This window comes from Idiotropiscis lumnitzeri, chromosome 15 (assembly GCF_059441095.1).
Source record: "Idiotropiscis lumnitzeri isolate Australia: NSW breed Sydney's pygmy pipehorse chromosome 15, RoL_Ilum_1.0, whole genome shotgun sequence".
NCBI classification, from domain to species: Eukaryota; Metazoa; Chordata; class Actinopteri; order Syngnathiformes; family Syngnathidae; genus Idiotropiscis; species Idiotropiscis lumnitzeri.
Window position 1 is genome coordinate 9,123,782 of NC_142405.1, and position 16,438 is coordinate 9,140,219.

At 39.8% G+C, this 16,438-nt stretch overlaps 2 protein-coding genes across 2 annotated transcripts; one reads left to right on the forward strand and one right to left on the reverse strand.

The window, feature by feature from the left end:
- Positions 1-4,207: 4,207 nt before the first annotated feature.
- On the forward strand, positions 4,208-6,070 carry gadd45gip1 (growth arrest and DNA-damage-inducible, gamma interacting protein 1). Its single transcript, XM_088317514.1, has 2 exons — positions 4,208-4,642; positions 5,106-6,070. The coding sequence occupies exons 1-2, from the start codon at positions 4,242-4,244 to the stop codon at positions 5,392-5,394; spliced, it is 690 nt and encodes a 229-aa protein (XP_088173640.1). The 5' UTR covers positions 4,208-4,241; the 3' UTR covers positions 5,395-6,070.
- Positions 6,071-6,086: 16 nt separating this feature from the next.
- LOC148322737 (tetratricopeptide repeat protein 39A) lies at positions 6,087-16,295 on the reverse strand. Its single transcript, XM_088317513.1, has 18 exons — positions 15,939-16,295; positions 14,511-14,618; positions 13,950-14,081; positions 13,684-13,739; positions 12,741-12,808; positions 12,578-12,642; positions 12,241-12,340; positions 12,097-12,162; positions 11,899-12,007; positions 11,754-11,821; positions 10,928-10,987; positions 10,262-10,423; positions 9,109-9,200; positions 8,392-8,512; positions 8,206-8,317; positions 8,013-8,127; positions 7,566-7,682; positions 6,087-6,623 (listed from the first exon to the last, which is right to left on the reverse strand). The coding sequence occupies exons 1-18, from the start codon at positions 15,971-15,973 to the stop codon at positions 6,515-6,517; spliced, it is 1,695 nt and encodes a 564-aa protein (XP_088173639.1). The 5' UTR covers positions 15,974-16,295; the 3' UTR covers positions 6,087-6,514.
- Between the last annotated feature and the right edge of the window lie 143 nt (positions 16,296-16,438).

Here is a 16,438-nt window from a genome sequence, read left to right on the forward strand (position 1 = left end):
TTAAAAAAAAAAAAAAAAAAAAAAGTCTGCATTTTGTGCGGACTGCAATCAAGGCTGGATGCCCAGGAAGCTGGAGAGAAGAAGAGGATTCTTATAGCCAGGTAGAGGCGATAATTACCTCCATTCATCTTCACCGGACCCCGGCATTGTTTTATGATGGTGCATGTGAGGACAGACCCACTTTGATGAATTTCCCCTTGAATTTAGCGGTCACCAGTGGATCTGGAGCCTCCGTCACTCTGTATGCTCTCATTCATCATCTCATTAGGACCCTGCGCTGGGCTGCATGGGTCTGTGGACTCCCAGGGAGAATGGAGACACTCTTAGCTCCATCATAAACATTATAGGGATGCAATCATCACTGTTTACTAGGCTGTCTAATTGGGCAAATATCCGTTCTTTAATTGCAATCTGTTCGATTCCCTGAGCCGTTGGATCATTCACAGGCTAAAATGTTAATACAGTATACGTTATTATTAGCAGCGAGTTGTTTCATTCCGCGGGACTCTCAATTGCCATTACTGCGTAGAAACCAAATATCAATACTTACTTGTGATAACATTTCCACTTATGGTGTTTACAAATGAAGATTTGTGATGCTAGATAATTGTGTTAAAGTGTTACAGCTATTACATCAGTGCCTTTGGGAACCCACAACGTCCCACTCTAAAAGGTCTCGCACGTCCCCAAATTCCATCTCACTTTGCCATCATCCCTCATTGCTATCGTGGTTAAATCTTCCAGAGAGCAAATTTTGGGCCACTTTTGCCAAAATATCACAAAGCAGATCCATTAGTATACAAAACCAGCCCAAATCCATCCTGCCTGGCTCCAGCCTCCATACAGCTTTGAATTGGGCCGAGTCCAAGTTGAACATTAGTTGGCATCAGTTTGGGCAAGCTGCGTGAATGAGCGCAGCTGAACCTTACAGGGCGGTAAGAAAAAAAATAAATAAAAAAAATCAACACGATGATTCACAGCGATTTTTTGTGATGTTTTATTTTTTTTTTCGGTCGACCGCAAATGGAGCTTCAGTAATCCCTTACAAAGCTTCTATTTTTACATGTTTGAAGACAAGCTCACATTGTCTGTGGGTAATTAAGGGGATGAAGGCCTACCTGTTGCCAAGGACAACGTTTGTTTGGAATATTGATTTCTGGGTGATGAGAAAACTGTAATCTATCACAAGTGCTGCGTGGACCACAAGTTTCTGTCATTACCAGGAAATTCTGATATTTTAGGCCTCAGCACTCTTTTAGTTGGATTTTGTCCTCATCCCCTTTTCTGGGTGTCAAAAATCATATAGTCCCTGCCAAATTGTGAGTAAAACATCGATTCAGGCCAAGAAGAGTGTTCAAAATTAGACTGGATTTATTATCATTTCTTCTTTGCGTCAGCAAATCGTAATGCTGGCCTGGCTAAATTCTTCATTGACTTGGCTTGCTCTCGCTGTGTGCAGGGTGTGAGGGTGTTAGGGGGGGTATTGTAGTACAATCATAAAATTGGAAAAAGCTGGAATGGTACTAAAAATGTTTCATAAAAACCAGTGTGTATTACCGCCCTAAAGCTCAAACCAAGAAAGTTCCGAAATTTTGCTGGGTAAAAAGTAAGCAAGCAAATTTACTGATTTACCAATATCTCTTCTTGTTTTGACTTCACACATGAACACACACTAAAATGTTCATAAGAAAGACTGAGTGGTCAAATTATTATTCAAGTTGTTAACATCTTAATTCTAAAATCGTCAAACAACTCCCAATTCCAACAGTATTTTTGAATGAAGGGGGAAAAGAAATGAACTATTGGAAATTATTCCACCCAACTAAAATCATTGATTTTATTTTTATTTCTGTTGCGGATAATAATTTGGTACAGCACATTTCATGTTTTTTTGTTTGGTTTTTTTTTACAAAATAATATTTTTAGCATCGGGCGCTTTGTTACAAAACATTTAAATTACGTTTTAATATTTCATTTGCATCATCTACCAACCTCAGAGGAAAATATTATTTGCATAAAATTTTTGAACATGAGTTGAATCTTACTCTGTGTGCATGCGAAGGCTTTTATTAAAATGGGGAAGTTGAACAATACAAATAAATGCTGCTTGAGTTACACCGCCTTTTACTTATAAATTATACTGGATGACAGCCGATAGTATCACTACGTATTTATATATTTGCGGTCAATAAATATTTCATTTTTGGACCAATTAAGTGACTCTGGATAAATTCACTTGGCACACGTGATACTCTCACAGCACACTAATGTGCCGCAGCACAGTGGTTGGGAATTCCTGGATTAATTGAAGACTCTAAATTGTCCATAGGTATGACAGTGTGAAAGGTTGTTCATCTCGACAGCACGTGCCCTTTGATTGGCTGGCGGCCAGTCGAGTGTTTTTACTCTGCCTCTGACCCAAGTCAGCTGACACCTAATGAGGACAAGCAGTTTCGAAAATGTATGGCTGGATTATTTTGTAGAACTTTGCAAAATGTGTTCAACACAGCACACAAACCTCCGATTTAAGCACCCAGAAATAGATCTGTCATGTTGCCACTATCCTCCCTCTGTCTAAACTGCTAAGGAGCCTTTTTGCCTTTGACTGACATTGATATGAGCCCTTAAGCCCCAAGCTTGGCACCAGATCGCTCCTAAAACAAATTAAGCCTGTGTCATGCCCACTCCCACCTTCAGCCTCCCGCTACACCCAGACCCAAGGAACCTTAAATCTTTAATGGAGCTTTTTAAAAACTATTTTATTTGTTTGCTCCCAGGACACAAAAGTGATAACAGCTGCGTCGCTATGAGCAGTTCAAAGTTTTTTAGGTGGTGGCTTCTCAAGGAAGATGAAAGTGGAGCAGACAGGGGGGGGGGGAATAAATCAATTATTTTCAGGTCATATTTTTTGTTGTCGGAGCCTTGACTTGTGGCCTTTATTCATGTCACTTGTATTCACATATACACGACTATTTTTTCCAAATCAAAAATGTCAATAGTAAGAGTCAAACACTGCCTTCCCTTTACTTCAGGTGACCCCCTTGACTGCACAACACTTGACCTCCTCCCATCCCTTGTGATTTACTGTAGTTCATGTTCAGCCACAAGCAGAAGGATACAATGTTAAAAGCTTCCTCTCTGTGATTTAATTTAGTCCTTAAACCTCGGGGATTCAAGCAGAAATGTTCACGTTTTTTTTTCCAGGCCAAATCATTTTTTCCCAGCAGGGAAGGCCAAACATTCAGTCACTTTCTTATACTGGGTAGTCTTTTCCCACATGTTTTCATGTCAAAAATATTATCTTGGCAGCTGAGAATTAATTAATTTTCTGTTTACGTTTCAAATGTTTCAATCAAATCAGGCACATTTTTTTGCTCTCTCACATTCATAACCTCTATAAAATACTTTGATCAGACCAAATTATAATTTAGGTTTTCACGTGTTTATTCTTTCTACGGTAGGTCAGTAATTCCCATCCACTGTGTAATGACATGTTAGTGTGCCTCAAGAGATCACAAGGTCTGCCAAAAGTCTCAAACAAAAATGTTTGTTTGTTCATCTATCTATGCCAGCGACATGACAAGCAGAACAATTAAATGCTCTTCCACTTGATGGCAAAGGGTGCAATTCATTTTAAGTACCGGATGCCATTCATACGACAGAGAAAAAAACATTGTTTTTAATTAAACAGTCCAATATTTCACAGTGCATTTGTGAATAAATTGAAATGTGATCATCATTATGTCAGTATACATACTTTTACTAACATTTTGGTCTGATGTGATACTTTTCAAAAGATGAATATTGTTTTTGCTCAAAATTGTGGACACTGTTCTACAATGTAGTTTCATTGCACAAAATTAGCTATGAATATTCAAAAAGTAATTTTTCAATATTTACTGTCCTTAAATACTAAAATTTTCACTGAGTAATTCTATTCAATCAATTAAATGTAGGAATGGCAATGGAGCACATCTGGAAGGTCTTTTGAAATAATTGTATAGTATTTTATTAATTTTTATTAAACTAAGTTGATTAAAATAGCAAGGACATTTTTAACTGTTACACAATAGAACAAGTTTGAATTTTTATATAAATTATTTCCTTTCTGAGATTTCATGTTGTATTCAATGTCCTGCAGTCGGCCATATAATGTATTAAAATCGTGCGGTAAAAAAAGTCTGTGGAAACAGGCACTTTGAAAGCCACCTATCAGGGGTCCTTTGTGAGGTTACAGCAAAATGGCCGCGTCCGTTCTCTGCAGGAGGACGCGAGTGGTCTGTAGCACATTTAAGTGGATTTCAGCACCTAAAACCCTCAATTCCGCACGCTATCCGAGCGGGATTATACTACAGACGGCATCGTACAACCCAAAACCTCTTAAATTGAATATTAGCCGTCCTTACATTCCAGACAAGAGCAGCGAGGAGACGCCGGAATGGCAGAAGACGAGCAAATACGACGCGAAGCTGTACGGTCGCTACGGCTCGGTGTCCGGTATCGACCCCGCCTCGCTGTGGCCCAGCCACGCAGAGCTGGACAAGATAATCGCCAATGAAACGGAGTGGCATCCTCCGTTAGAAGTCATGTTGAAGAATATTGCGGCCAAGCAAAAAGAAGAGGCTGAAAAACGCATGGCAAAGTGAGTGATACTAAGCGGAGGCAGTACTTCTATTATCGGACAGTGGATAAGCGCAGTCCTTATAATTGCTCTCTTCCTGTCACTTTAATTGATAGTTAGCCTCAGGGAAATGCCAAAATGATCGCATTCCTATGCATTACCTGCAGGCAGCTCTTGTGAATGTTGAAGGTAAAAAAATATTTACAGAAACGTACAAAAATCTCACCGAGTATGGCTCTTTGAATCACAACACTTTTGTAATTTGGGTGTTGTCTTTCAAAATGTGTTTACATGTATTGATGAACTCAAAAATGCTGCTATGACAGGATGCTGTTAAGGGCATTGGCGCAATTCATCAAAGAGCAATTGCTATCATCCAATAGTTGGATACATTTACTACTCTGAGATTGTTTGGTTGACTGTCGATCAAACGAGGACCTCCAGTAACGTCTGTTCTAATGATCGTTTCTGTACCCCGTCACAGGGAGAAGCTCATCGCCGAAAACATGGCCAAAATGCCCAAGTTGATCGCAGACTGGCGCAGAGAGAAGCGTGAAGCTAAACAGAAGCTAAAAGAGGAGAAGGCACGTCGTGATAGGTTGCTGGCTGAGGCCAAAGAGCGTTTTGGCTACTCAGTGGACCCCCGCAGCCCCAAATTCTTGGAAATGGTCGCCGAAATTGAGAAAGAGGAGAAGAAAAAGCGGAAACTAATGAAACGCAGACTGAGAGAAGAACAGGCGAGAGTCCCTGTCACTCCTGTTGCCTCCTCGTAAACTTGGACTCAGTATAGATGTAATTAAAACATTTTAGTGTGTATACCTAATGAGCCCACTTAAATTCTCATTTTGTTTTCTGATGCCATTTGGAATTACAAAGAGCTCATTTTCTCAATTGAGGAGTTACTTTCAAGTTTATTCTCCTTTCTCGTCTAACTGTCATTGTAATAAATATTTCTGTGCAGACCGCATTTTGTTTTAAAGAAAGGAGTTTTTTAGTGAGGCGTTAGTGGACCTCAAAAGTCTGGATGCGCAGTCCACACCCACAGGAGAAATGGTGCTTTTCTCACGGACTTCTCTTGCCTGCCTAAATATATACAATGATCTATTATGAGTAGAACAAATTGAAAAAATAATGAGTTACAGAAGGCGGCGGCGGCAGCTGAGGGAAACTGGGCACGTCCGCCTCACAGCACAGAGGTGCAGGTTTCAGTTCCGGACTCCAGCCTTCCTGTGTGGAGTTTGCATGGTTGTGCGGGTTTTCCCCGGGTACTCCGGTTTCCTCCCACATTCCAAATACATGCATGGTAGGTTAGAGGAACACTCTAAATTGGCCCTCGGTGCGATTGTGAGTGGTTGTTTGTCTATGTGTGCCCTGCAATTGGCTGGCAACCAGTCCAGGATGGATGAGTTCAAACCAAAATAAATAAATAAAACATATATTTTAAAAACACTTCCATTGTGGACTCTTGCAATTGTCACCACAGCTTTTTAGTGTTTCACATTTGGTAATACCTTCTAACACCATAACACATTTTGACCTCAGATTATGTCGATGTACAATACTTCTCTGATGTTAATCCAACAGAAAAATAAATTATCCACTTAGAGTGGCTTTAATCACCAAATGAGGCATGTTATGTAAACATGGTCCACTAAATGAAATGTCTTTATACATAAGTAGTGCATTTCTATTCCAAACTATACAACAATTTTCTTTTTGATGGCAATCGGGTCTTACCTTCATCAAATGTCAAAAAAAGACAACCCGACTATAAACCCAGCATTTACTTGATGAAAAGGTACAGAAGTATAAAACTGGGCGTTGGCTAAAACGACTGAAGTGCCACCACGACGGCAGTTGAAGAGTGTCTCCAGAGATAAAACGTCTGTCTCCCTATGGATGAGTTTGGTCTTCATCAACAGAGCCTGCTTTCAATTTGGCCAGAGCGGCATGGATCCTGAACTGCGTACGAGATTCCATAGAGTATTCTTTGTAGTTGTTTCTAAAAGTCAAAAGAAAGACTTATAAGTGAAATGGTTACCATCACTTCATTTCAAGTCTCACATAAGTAGAGCAACATGGCATTTATGGCTTGTCTTAAACAATTGCAACTTTTAAATCCTCCCTGGCTGAAAAAAAAAAACTGCATAGACAAGCATGGTTTTGTTGTGTTTTGGGGCTGATGTCGCCAGCAGCAAAGCAAAACATCCAGAGTTCAAACAGCTGAACCTTTATCACTGGGCAACCCGCTTTTTGAACAGCGCCAGAGCCGCCCAACAGTTGTAGCGTGTCGCTGGGGTCCTGTAAGAACTGGTGATATGGTGACCAAGACAAGCACGAAAACACAAGAAAGCCATGCTGGTCTATGCTTTTTTATTTTTTTATTTTTATTTTTAATTCTTTCATGCAGGGCTGCCACAACACCTTTTCGACTCTTTATTGTAGTTTTTCCAAAAGTGTCTCAATGCAGCAGAGGTCTGAGTTAATTTAGGGTCATTAATGCAAATGTCTCCTCATACAAAATGTGTAACATAATAATCCGTGCTCCTATAGCAACAACTTTTTCTGTTCCAAGGAGTTACTCCGATAAAAATGTGTCAGGCAGACACTGCCCTCTACTGTTCACTAGTGGAACTGTGGAACCGCAAAGCACAGCCCAAAGCGGCAAACACGCTCATTTTGGAAATACACTATCAGAATTAGTTTGTGAACCTTTAGTGGGTTGAGTTAAGTAGTTTTAGTTTTATCCATTTAATATTATTATAAGCCACTGTACATGTTTGAACATTTAATTCAGTGATTATTTTGTGCGTCACTAGAAGCATCCCACACTTAGCTAGTGGTACTCATAGCACACTTTAAAAAACACTGTTCTGAAAAGCATTGTGCTTATGACGATGTTATTCTAATAAACCGCAAAACTCGATAAACAAGAGTAACTTACTTGGCCTTGTGGAGCAGTTTGATGGCCTCGTCCCTTCGGCCTTGTTCAATGTGGAGAAGACCGAGCTCAACCATGGAGTTGGGAATGAGGTAGTGGTCGAACCTGAGCTTCTTCTCACTGAACAAAGTTTTAGATTCATTTGAACCCTTTTAAAAAATTGTGGCTAGCAAGCTTAAAAATCCAAAGGCTTTCTCTTAATGTGGTTCAACTCTTGTATGAAGCGCACTGGTTCACAACTTGATAAGAATTAATTGCCGGAGTATCTCAGGCTGGTTCAAGGCAACTTTCTGTGTGCCATACACTGCATACAATTCTCCACAGTACAGTTTGTTATTCTGTTCACAACAGAGATTAAAATAGCCCTCTCGTTACGGTTGTCTGGTTTCGTTTTATGTGGTGAGGGAGAGTTAATTACCTGCATTCGAAAGGAACGTAACAAACGCTCACCTGGAATAAACTTTATGAAAGCATTCTTCGGCACCCTGAAGGAGCCCCTGGTTTTTCAAACACATTCCCTTCAGCAGGTGGATTACACAACGGTCATCCGAGGAATACTCGTTCTCTGTGGAGGCGCGAGAAGACAAACAGCATTGATGTCATATTTGGTGTTCCACTTCAATTAAGGGCACATCTGAGGAACCTGGAGCCTCCAACAGGGTGCGCTCAGCTTCCACTAGAGTCTGGATGATGCCTTCAGTCAGCTCCGGTCGTTTTTTGATCATACTAAAACCATTCCACATGTACATCATCTCCTGGAATCAAGCAGTGGATACATGTAAGGGGATTTTTGGTGTCAGTTCCAGAATATGTGTTTTTGAAGTCTTACCAGGACTGGCACCAATAGCCTGACGGGGCAGTCGGCTTTGTAGCGACGAGCTTTGCGGATAGCAAATTTTTCTGTGGGGGGAGACTTCCCTGCTATCTTCTGCTTGAAGGCAGGCACTTGTCTAAACAGAAGAGGGCGCCATAAGCCGTGGGTTTGAGCCGAGCCAGCCCAAAGTATATGCAAAATAAGCAACCCCTCACTCTAGTGCCCCATTACCAAAACGAAAAAATAACCAGAGCTGAGCGCAGTCCGTCCCAGGGCGACAATTTTTATGACGGGTCGAGGCCGGAACCGTATCGCCATAACGGCCGGAGGGCGGGCGACTGACAAAAAAAAAGGGGCAAGTGCCCAGCTCTCTATGGCACAAGACTACTACTACTACATATGCAAATAAATGACTTTGCGGATCATAAATAAAATAAAATAAATAAATAAAGGTAAAAGTCTGGATTAAGGTAGATAATTTTTGCACATTGCTGTTGGATATATTTTTTTAAACGAATATAAAATAAAACAATTATATTTACAGTAAATGCATAGTATAATTTCTCATGTTTTTACCTTTAGAGCTTTATCACTTGTATTATTGTTTAGTTCAATCCCAGTTGTTTATGAAAACGTCATAATTAATCAAGACTGCCCGTGACACCACTGATCATCTCCCACATGCAACAGCACACTTAGGGTGGAAAGTCAACCTGGTTGGGAGTCACTAACCTAAATAGATCCACCTCATCCTCTCCAAAGGGACGTTCCTCTTCTTTTGGCAGCATGCTGAGACAAGCGGCTTTCATGTAGATGTACATAGCCTAGAAGAAACAAATTGGATTCTTATATATGCAGAACATCCCACTAGATGTGACAGTCACAAGCACAGGGGCCAACACGTGGTGCCCGCAGGTACCAGGTATGCCCGAAAAACCACCAGCAGCCTGATGGCCTGTTCTAAAAATAGCTCAACAGTGATGGGAAATTGTGATTTTTCTAAGAATGTTGTTTTAGTGATCATTTGAGAAAGTAAACACTGGCAAATATTAATAGTAGAAATATAGTACTCCATATCGATCGTTATTGAGTTCCTAATTATAACGGTCAAGAAAATTGTACATTCTTTAATTAACTCATTCACTACCAGCCGAGTAAAAAAAAAAAAAAAAAAAAAAAAAATGGATCTTTGACGTCTTTATCCGTCAATGGTAGTAAATGAGCAGGTAAACTTTAAAAAAAATTTTTTGCGCTGATTCTACCCTCATTTATTTCTCGAACACATCAGGTTTTAATAATAATAATAATAATAATAAAAACATTATAATACACATAATATAGTTAATATATATATTAGTTAATATTTGTGAATTGAGAGTTATGTTCAGCAACAGGTGGAATTTTTTTCAGAGACGTTCTCGCTAAAAATAAAAAGCACGGTAAAATCCATATTGCGCAAACTTTTATGGGTCAAACTTTAAAAAAGAAAACATCTCAAAAACCTTATGTTGACGAAAACATTAAATACATTACTGAAATAAGTGTTGAAAATATATTTAGGAACACAAATCCATCTCTGATGAAAATTTGCATTCGACCTGTGTTATTGTGAAAAATCAGTCTTCGCATCAATGAATATCAATAATTATGATAAATATTCCTGTCATTTCAAAATAATAGCTCATACCTGTCGAGCAGGTTATAGCAGGCTACAACATAACCCCAAAAACATATGCAGTTATAACATATGTTTAAAGGTAATTGGAGTAAATTTGTTATTTCAGAAGTGTTTACGAAACTGGTAGCCCTTTGCAAATCACAACAATCAGTATCCAAGAAGTAGCATAACTGGATAAGAACAGAAAATGTCATTTCCATTATGCACCTTGGACCAGCGGCTTTCCTTGCTCAGTAAGTCTGCATAGAAATAGGCCATCTTCCATGCTCGCTTATAAGTGAAGCACCACATCAACTCCCAGTAGCACATGTGGTGGAACTGCTTCCATGCTTGCTGGGCCTTGCAGCCCTCTTCGAATAGAGCCACGGCCTGGTGACACAATGACACCACCGTAAGGACACGCAACACTTGCAAAAAAAAAACCACAAAGTACGTTCAACTCATTAAAATATTCACGTTAGCCTTGAGCTGTGTGCGGCTCACATAATACCAGCACTCGAAAAGCTGACATTCATGTTTCATGTCTACCTTTACAAATAAATCATTAAACCATTCACGCCTACACATAAAGAGCCTTCAATTAGCCTACTATATTGTACATATTTTGGGGATGAAAGAGTACCTGCAGAAAAATCATGCAAACATGAGGAGAACCACTAGAGGCGGCACAGTCATTTTTTTTTTTTAATCATACTTCTCATACTTCCTAATGTGCCGGTTGATGACTGGATTACATAATGCAACAGTTGTGAGAACAACAGACTCTTCGCCACACAGGAAATGAACAAGAGGAAATGAATGCAAGCATTTTTTTTTTTCCCCCCAGAATTGTTCCTGGAAGATTTTATGACAAAAGCACACGTGTACACACACCTCATCGATGTTTCCTTTCATCTCCTCCGCCCTGCCAGCAAAGAACAGGAATATTGCTCCCTGCGCAGAAAAAGAGACGTATGTTTAGCAAGGCTGCTATTTTACTGCAAGCTCATTTCTATTTTATGGCATTCACAGGAATTTGTACACAGTGTGGTAAGTTTGTTCTGCGGGATGGGCAAACATGTATGCATTAGGTGGGAGCGGATACAAGGATTGTGAAGTCATGTGGCATGGAAGGTGTGGAAATGATGTCATGATGCTCATCATCCGACTACAACACATTAAAAAAAATAGAAAAATGTCAGTTTTGTGTATAATTATATTTATTACTTAATTTGGTCATTTGACAACTAGAAATGAGTAATATCATGCAAAAATCCTTTAAAAAAATAATTATTGAATTAATTGAATGGATAATAGAAGGACATGAAACAAATTCAGCAAAATTCTGATTGTATGTTTTATTTGGATATACACGCTCAGAAGTTGCAGAACTCTTCTTTGATCCAAAAGTGGATACTTTATGTTGATTATTGTTTTGTGGATCATTACAAATGAAGTTTGAAAGGTGCTAAAGTTCATTAAATCAGACACTGATGGCGTGTTTTAAGTCTTCTTCTTCTTATTATTATTATTTTTTTTTTTTCACCCAAAAATGCTTTGCGCTGGTTAAGGAGTACTTGGCTGAAAAAAAAAAAAATTCACCAGGGGTACAACGCTGAAAATAAGTTTAGAACCGCTGTATTAAACAATAAAAATATGATGTTTATTTATTAATTTTTTTGTGTGTCTCAAGCTTTTTGGAATTCTACAATCTACTCACCCGGGGATAGCGGAGCCGGAATATTTTCAGCAATCTTTCAGCTTCTACCACATGTCCCTCACCTGTTCCTGAGAAGTGAAAAACGAACAGATCACTCAACGGGAGTGAGTGATCAGTCGGATATATGTACAGAGAGGAGCCCTACCTAAAATGAACGTGAGAAAGGTGTAGTAACAAAGCAGGAGCAGCGCACACAGCATGGAGCGCAGATTCAAGGCTGTCGCTCCATCATCGAGTAGGGACAAACCGTAATCCTTAAACACGGATGTTGATGAGATCACTGTGCATAGTCATGAGATCTGAGACATGCGCTGGACTTGATGAAATTACACCTGTCACATACCTTATCACCTGAGAAGCCTGCAAACTCTAACACTTTTAGAATCCGCGGCGGAAATAAAGAGAGCGTCTAAAGAAAATGACGGAAAATAACGTTGAGCAGTCAAATACGTACACGAGATCTTAGTATGGGATAGTGTCATGGTACCAAATTAAATGCTCCTATTCCAAAAGAGATGCCCCCCTCTAAGTGATTGTGGCTGGGTCCTTTGAAACACGTTTGAGATTTTACGTAGGAATGCAAGTCTCTGGAAGACAAATCAGGAAAAAGGCTTTTAGGAGACAAATTTGACAATCAGAAATCTGTACAATGCAACCTCATTTATTTCACTTCCTTTCTTTGTTTGTTTTTTTTTTGTTTTTTTAGAAATTAGACTTGATCTTAACTAACTAATCATGTGACCTAATGTGGAGGTCGCAATACAAAGTTACATTGCACATATTCTAAGTAAACATCACCGGATGCACTGCATTGAGCGACTTACTTGTAAATCAGGTAACTGTTTCGTACTTTGATCCCACCTTTGATAAAACTCACCATATTCTCATCCTGCAAAGAAATGTTTTGTGCTGTCATTTGGATCTTTTTTGGTGTTGTGCTGATTCAGATGCATGCAGACATCACAGCAGAGTGTCGTCTTACTCTACCTGTAGGAAGGTGAGAGCAGCTCTTTGGAGTTGGCATTCGGCGTAACACACTTCAGCATGGAGCTGCTCTGCAAATGCACAGAAGAATGTTATGCAGTAATTGACAGACTAATTAATTTACAAAAATTTTCTAAACAACCTGAGATTAGATGTTGGAAAATTTTAAGGACGGGAGTTGGACGCAAAATGGGTCCGATATTATTGTGCAAGTTTTTGAGTCAGTTGTACTGATACTGAAATCACACCTTCTCGGACAAATGACATTTTTATTAAAAAGGAATTAACAGCCATCAATATATTTGGAATATAACTTTATGGTCTTAGTCAAACGGCGCACTCTAGCAGCTTTAAATTTGACAAGTGTCCTTGAAGAAAATACTGCTCCTGATGCTGCATCGTCAATCTATTCGCGCTAACTTCTGTTTTCAAGGCAACCTTTGAACTTGCAAGGAGAACGAGCTTGAAATGTTATACAGAATGTTCAATTAAGTGAAATTGAATCATTCGCTCGGCACACCTTAAAATCTCTCACGGCACGTATGGGTATGAAATTAAAAATAGATCTTTAGTTAGTCGCCTATTTTGGTAAAAATATGTTTTGTGAGCTAGCCGTACTAACACTTGTTGATTTGTGACATCACAATATGGTTAAATCTGCTTTGCACAGCCACATTCATTGGCCGTCTGCATGGGACAGGGTTTCTTGCTACGGAGGGCGTCTCAGAGTCTCCACTCACACCACTAAAGGAGCTACATTTGTCTCTCATAGCTTAAAAAGTCAGCTAAAAAAAAAAAAAAAACGGCGACACTGAAAAGCTGCTCAATTCGTCTTTTGCTCAAGCTGAGCCCGAGGTCACCATGATAAAGAACGACACGTTTGCATGTTTAGCGTGAGACAGAACCAACACCGCCTTTAAAAATTAAATAATGAATTAACGTTTACCTTCGGTGAGCGGCTCCCCCGTTGACTTCCCTAAATTTGGTGATTTACGGCGAAACCTGAAAGAATATTTAATATTTATCTTACTATACGATGTGTGATAGCAGGCAGATAGTGATAGTAACCATGCAATTATTCCAAATAGCAGTGAAGTAACAATAAACACACGAGTACAATTTGCTTTTTATAGCCTATGGAACAATATGACGACGGCTCTCAAATATCAGTCAAGTTGCGTGTTTGTGATTGGAGTGAGGTGAAAAACAGACCTCTGACAGAGTTCCTGAGCGCTCTTCATAGTCGCTCCAGCATTGCATATGTCTTCATGCTGGAAAGTCATCATGGCCTGCATTTCTAGGATTGTCGCATAGATGAGAGCATGGTACATACTCTCATCCACTCTAGATAGGAAACATGGAAAGACATTCGAAATGCATTTCAGGTGGGGTACACTCCAAATCGGTTAGTCAAGGTTAGTGAAAGCTTATTTGAAACTTTTTGGGGGATGAGGAGTAGTTTTCTTTGAAGGTGTCGCACCATCGCTACTATTTTACAGCGTGTTTATTTAACAGGGCTGCCAGTCTTTGGCTGTTGAAACAGTCAGACCTCGGGCGTCAGCTTCAGCAAACACAGAATATCCTGGAGAATAGAAGCTTACCTGAGCGAAAATTTTAAGTCATTTAACAAAAGGCACATTGTTTCAATACTCCACTGTTCTCAGCATCACTTGTGACCAAAACGACGGACCTCTTCTTCTAACACATGATTATGACGATTGTTCCCAAACCAAAGTCAGACACTAAAAAGATCAAAATCGGTTTTTGTTTTACTTTGACTGCAGCAGCTCCAGACTTTCGTTGAAGTGATTGTTTAGGAAGAGATCCAGGGCCTCCATACACTCATCCAGGCTTTCTTCTAGGGTCATGTGGGATGAGTTGCTAAAATATACAAAAAAGGGGGACATAAGAATGGGTAGTATGAAATTAATTTATAAGTGTGCGGATATGTGCACTCAAGATAAAGACAGGAACCTTTTCCGGCCACAACATGGAGTACAAATGAAAGTGCAAGAGCTGACATCATGCTCAATTTTCATTGGAACTGCAGAATGCTGAATATGTAATCATTAAAATGTTACTGTAGCTTTCGCACCACCATGTTTGCAGAATTGTTAATCATTAAAGTAAATAAAAAAGAATAAAATAATAAATTATAGTAAAATAATGAATAATAATAAATAATATCATTGTAAGGCGATGTTTTACTAATCACGGGTGCGTCTAGAAGAGGGGTGTCCAAACTTTTTGCAAAGAGGACCAGATTGGGTGGATCTGAAAATGTGTTTCCGTTTGCTTCAATTTTTCATGGCATTTGTTCCCAGTCACCTTGTGGTTGTTGCAAACTTAATCTGGAATGGGATTTATTGCACGGCACCCTCTATCATTTTTCATTTTCTCTGCTACAGTTTCCATTCTAGAATTGGGCTGGAAAAGGTCACACAAGGGTCATTTAGCAAGGGGTGCGTTTTTAAAAATTCACTGAGGCCCAACACGATTGAAAGTGGCGTGTTCGAAGAGGCGCACTCGTAGCATAAATCTGAAACCACGGCCCCAGGTTGGATGCCATCTTCTGGTGAAATCTCTCTTTTTTTGTAAGTAACTATTTTCTACAGTGGTTAACAGTACTGATGGGCCACGCATGATTAATTTCACTCCAGAGGCTGCGGGCCGGTGGAAATTGGAACTCGGGCCTCAATTGGTCCCCGGGCCCCACTTTGAACACACCTGCAGTCTGAAACATACCCCAAACAATAAACACAAGTTCACTATAACTGTTCACCTTTCAGTGCTTTTACTTAATTACATTCAAATACAATAGAGTGTATTCTTGGAATTATTACAATAGGAGGGGGAAAAGATGAGGAATGATACATCCAAAATATCAAGGAGGGCAAAACACTAGTTTCAAACATACGGTAACACACCAACATATTTGGAAGCATATAAACGTTTTAAGGCGGATTACCTGGCAAGAGAAACACGTATTAAGAAAGAAAAGACTGACTTCAAGATAAGCAGGAAACAGGCTTTTGTGGTTGAGGGTTATTTAAGCAACTATTTAAACAAGTTTTTTTTTTTTTTAACTTGCTACGCTGCAAGTGTGAATGCCGCGACTACTTTACACAGTTTAGAAAAAAGTCGAACTTTCATGTATTTTTTGTTTTTGTTAAAACATATTTCCTTTTGGGTTGTACTCACTTCTTAGCAGCTTTCTCGTCTTTTCCATTGGACATGTTCTCTCTCAGCTGCTACACCTGCTCGAACCTGTGCAGTTCTCACACGTCAACCGAGGCGCATTGACCACTTTATCTTCACCTTAAAACCAAACTCCCGAGTGGGTCCAAACGCAGTCCGAGTTTTGGCATTTATTTCCGTCGTTTCCTAAAATCGGAACGAGCTCGAGTCGGGAGTACAGGTATTCAATAGTGGTGCGTGTGAAAGTGAAAAGAGTGGCGCACCTAAACGCCTCTGCTTCCATTGACACGCACATTTGGAGCAAGGCAAAGGAAGTGAAGGGGAGGAGGAGGAAAGCCAAGAAACAGTCGAACGTGTATAACGTCACCGGTCCAGTGTGGTCCGGTCCAACCGGCTGGCCGCACGGGCACAACGTTGGTGGAGGCGGGAGACATTTTCAAAATAATTACCTGAGAATTGTATTCATAAAGTTTGTCACGATAAGCGAAAATATGGTGCGGACT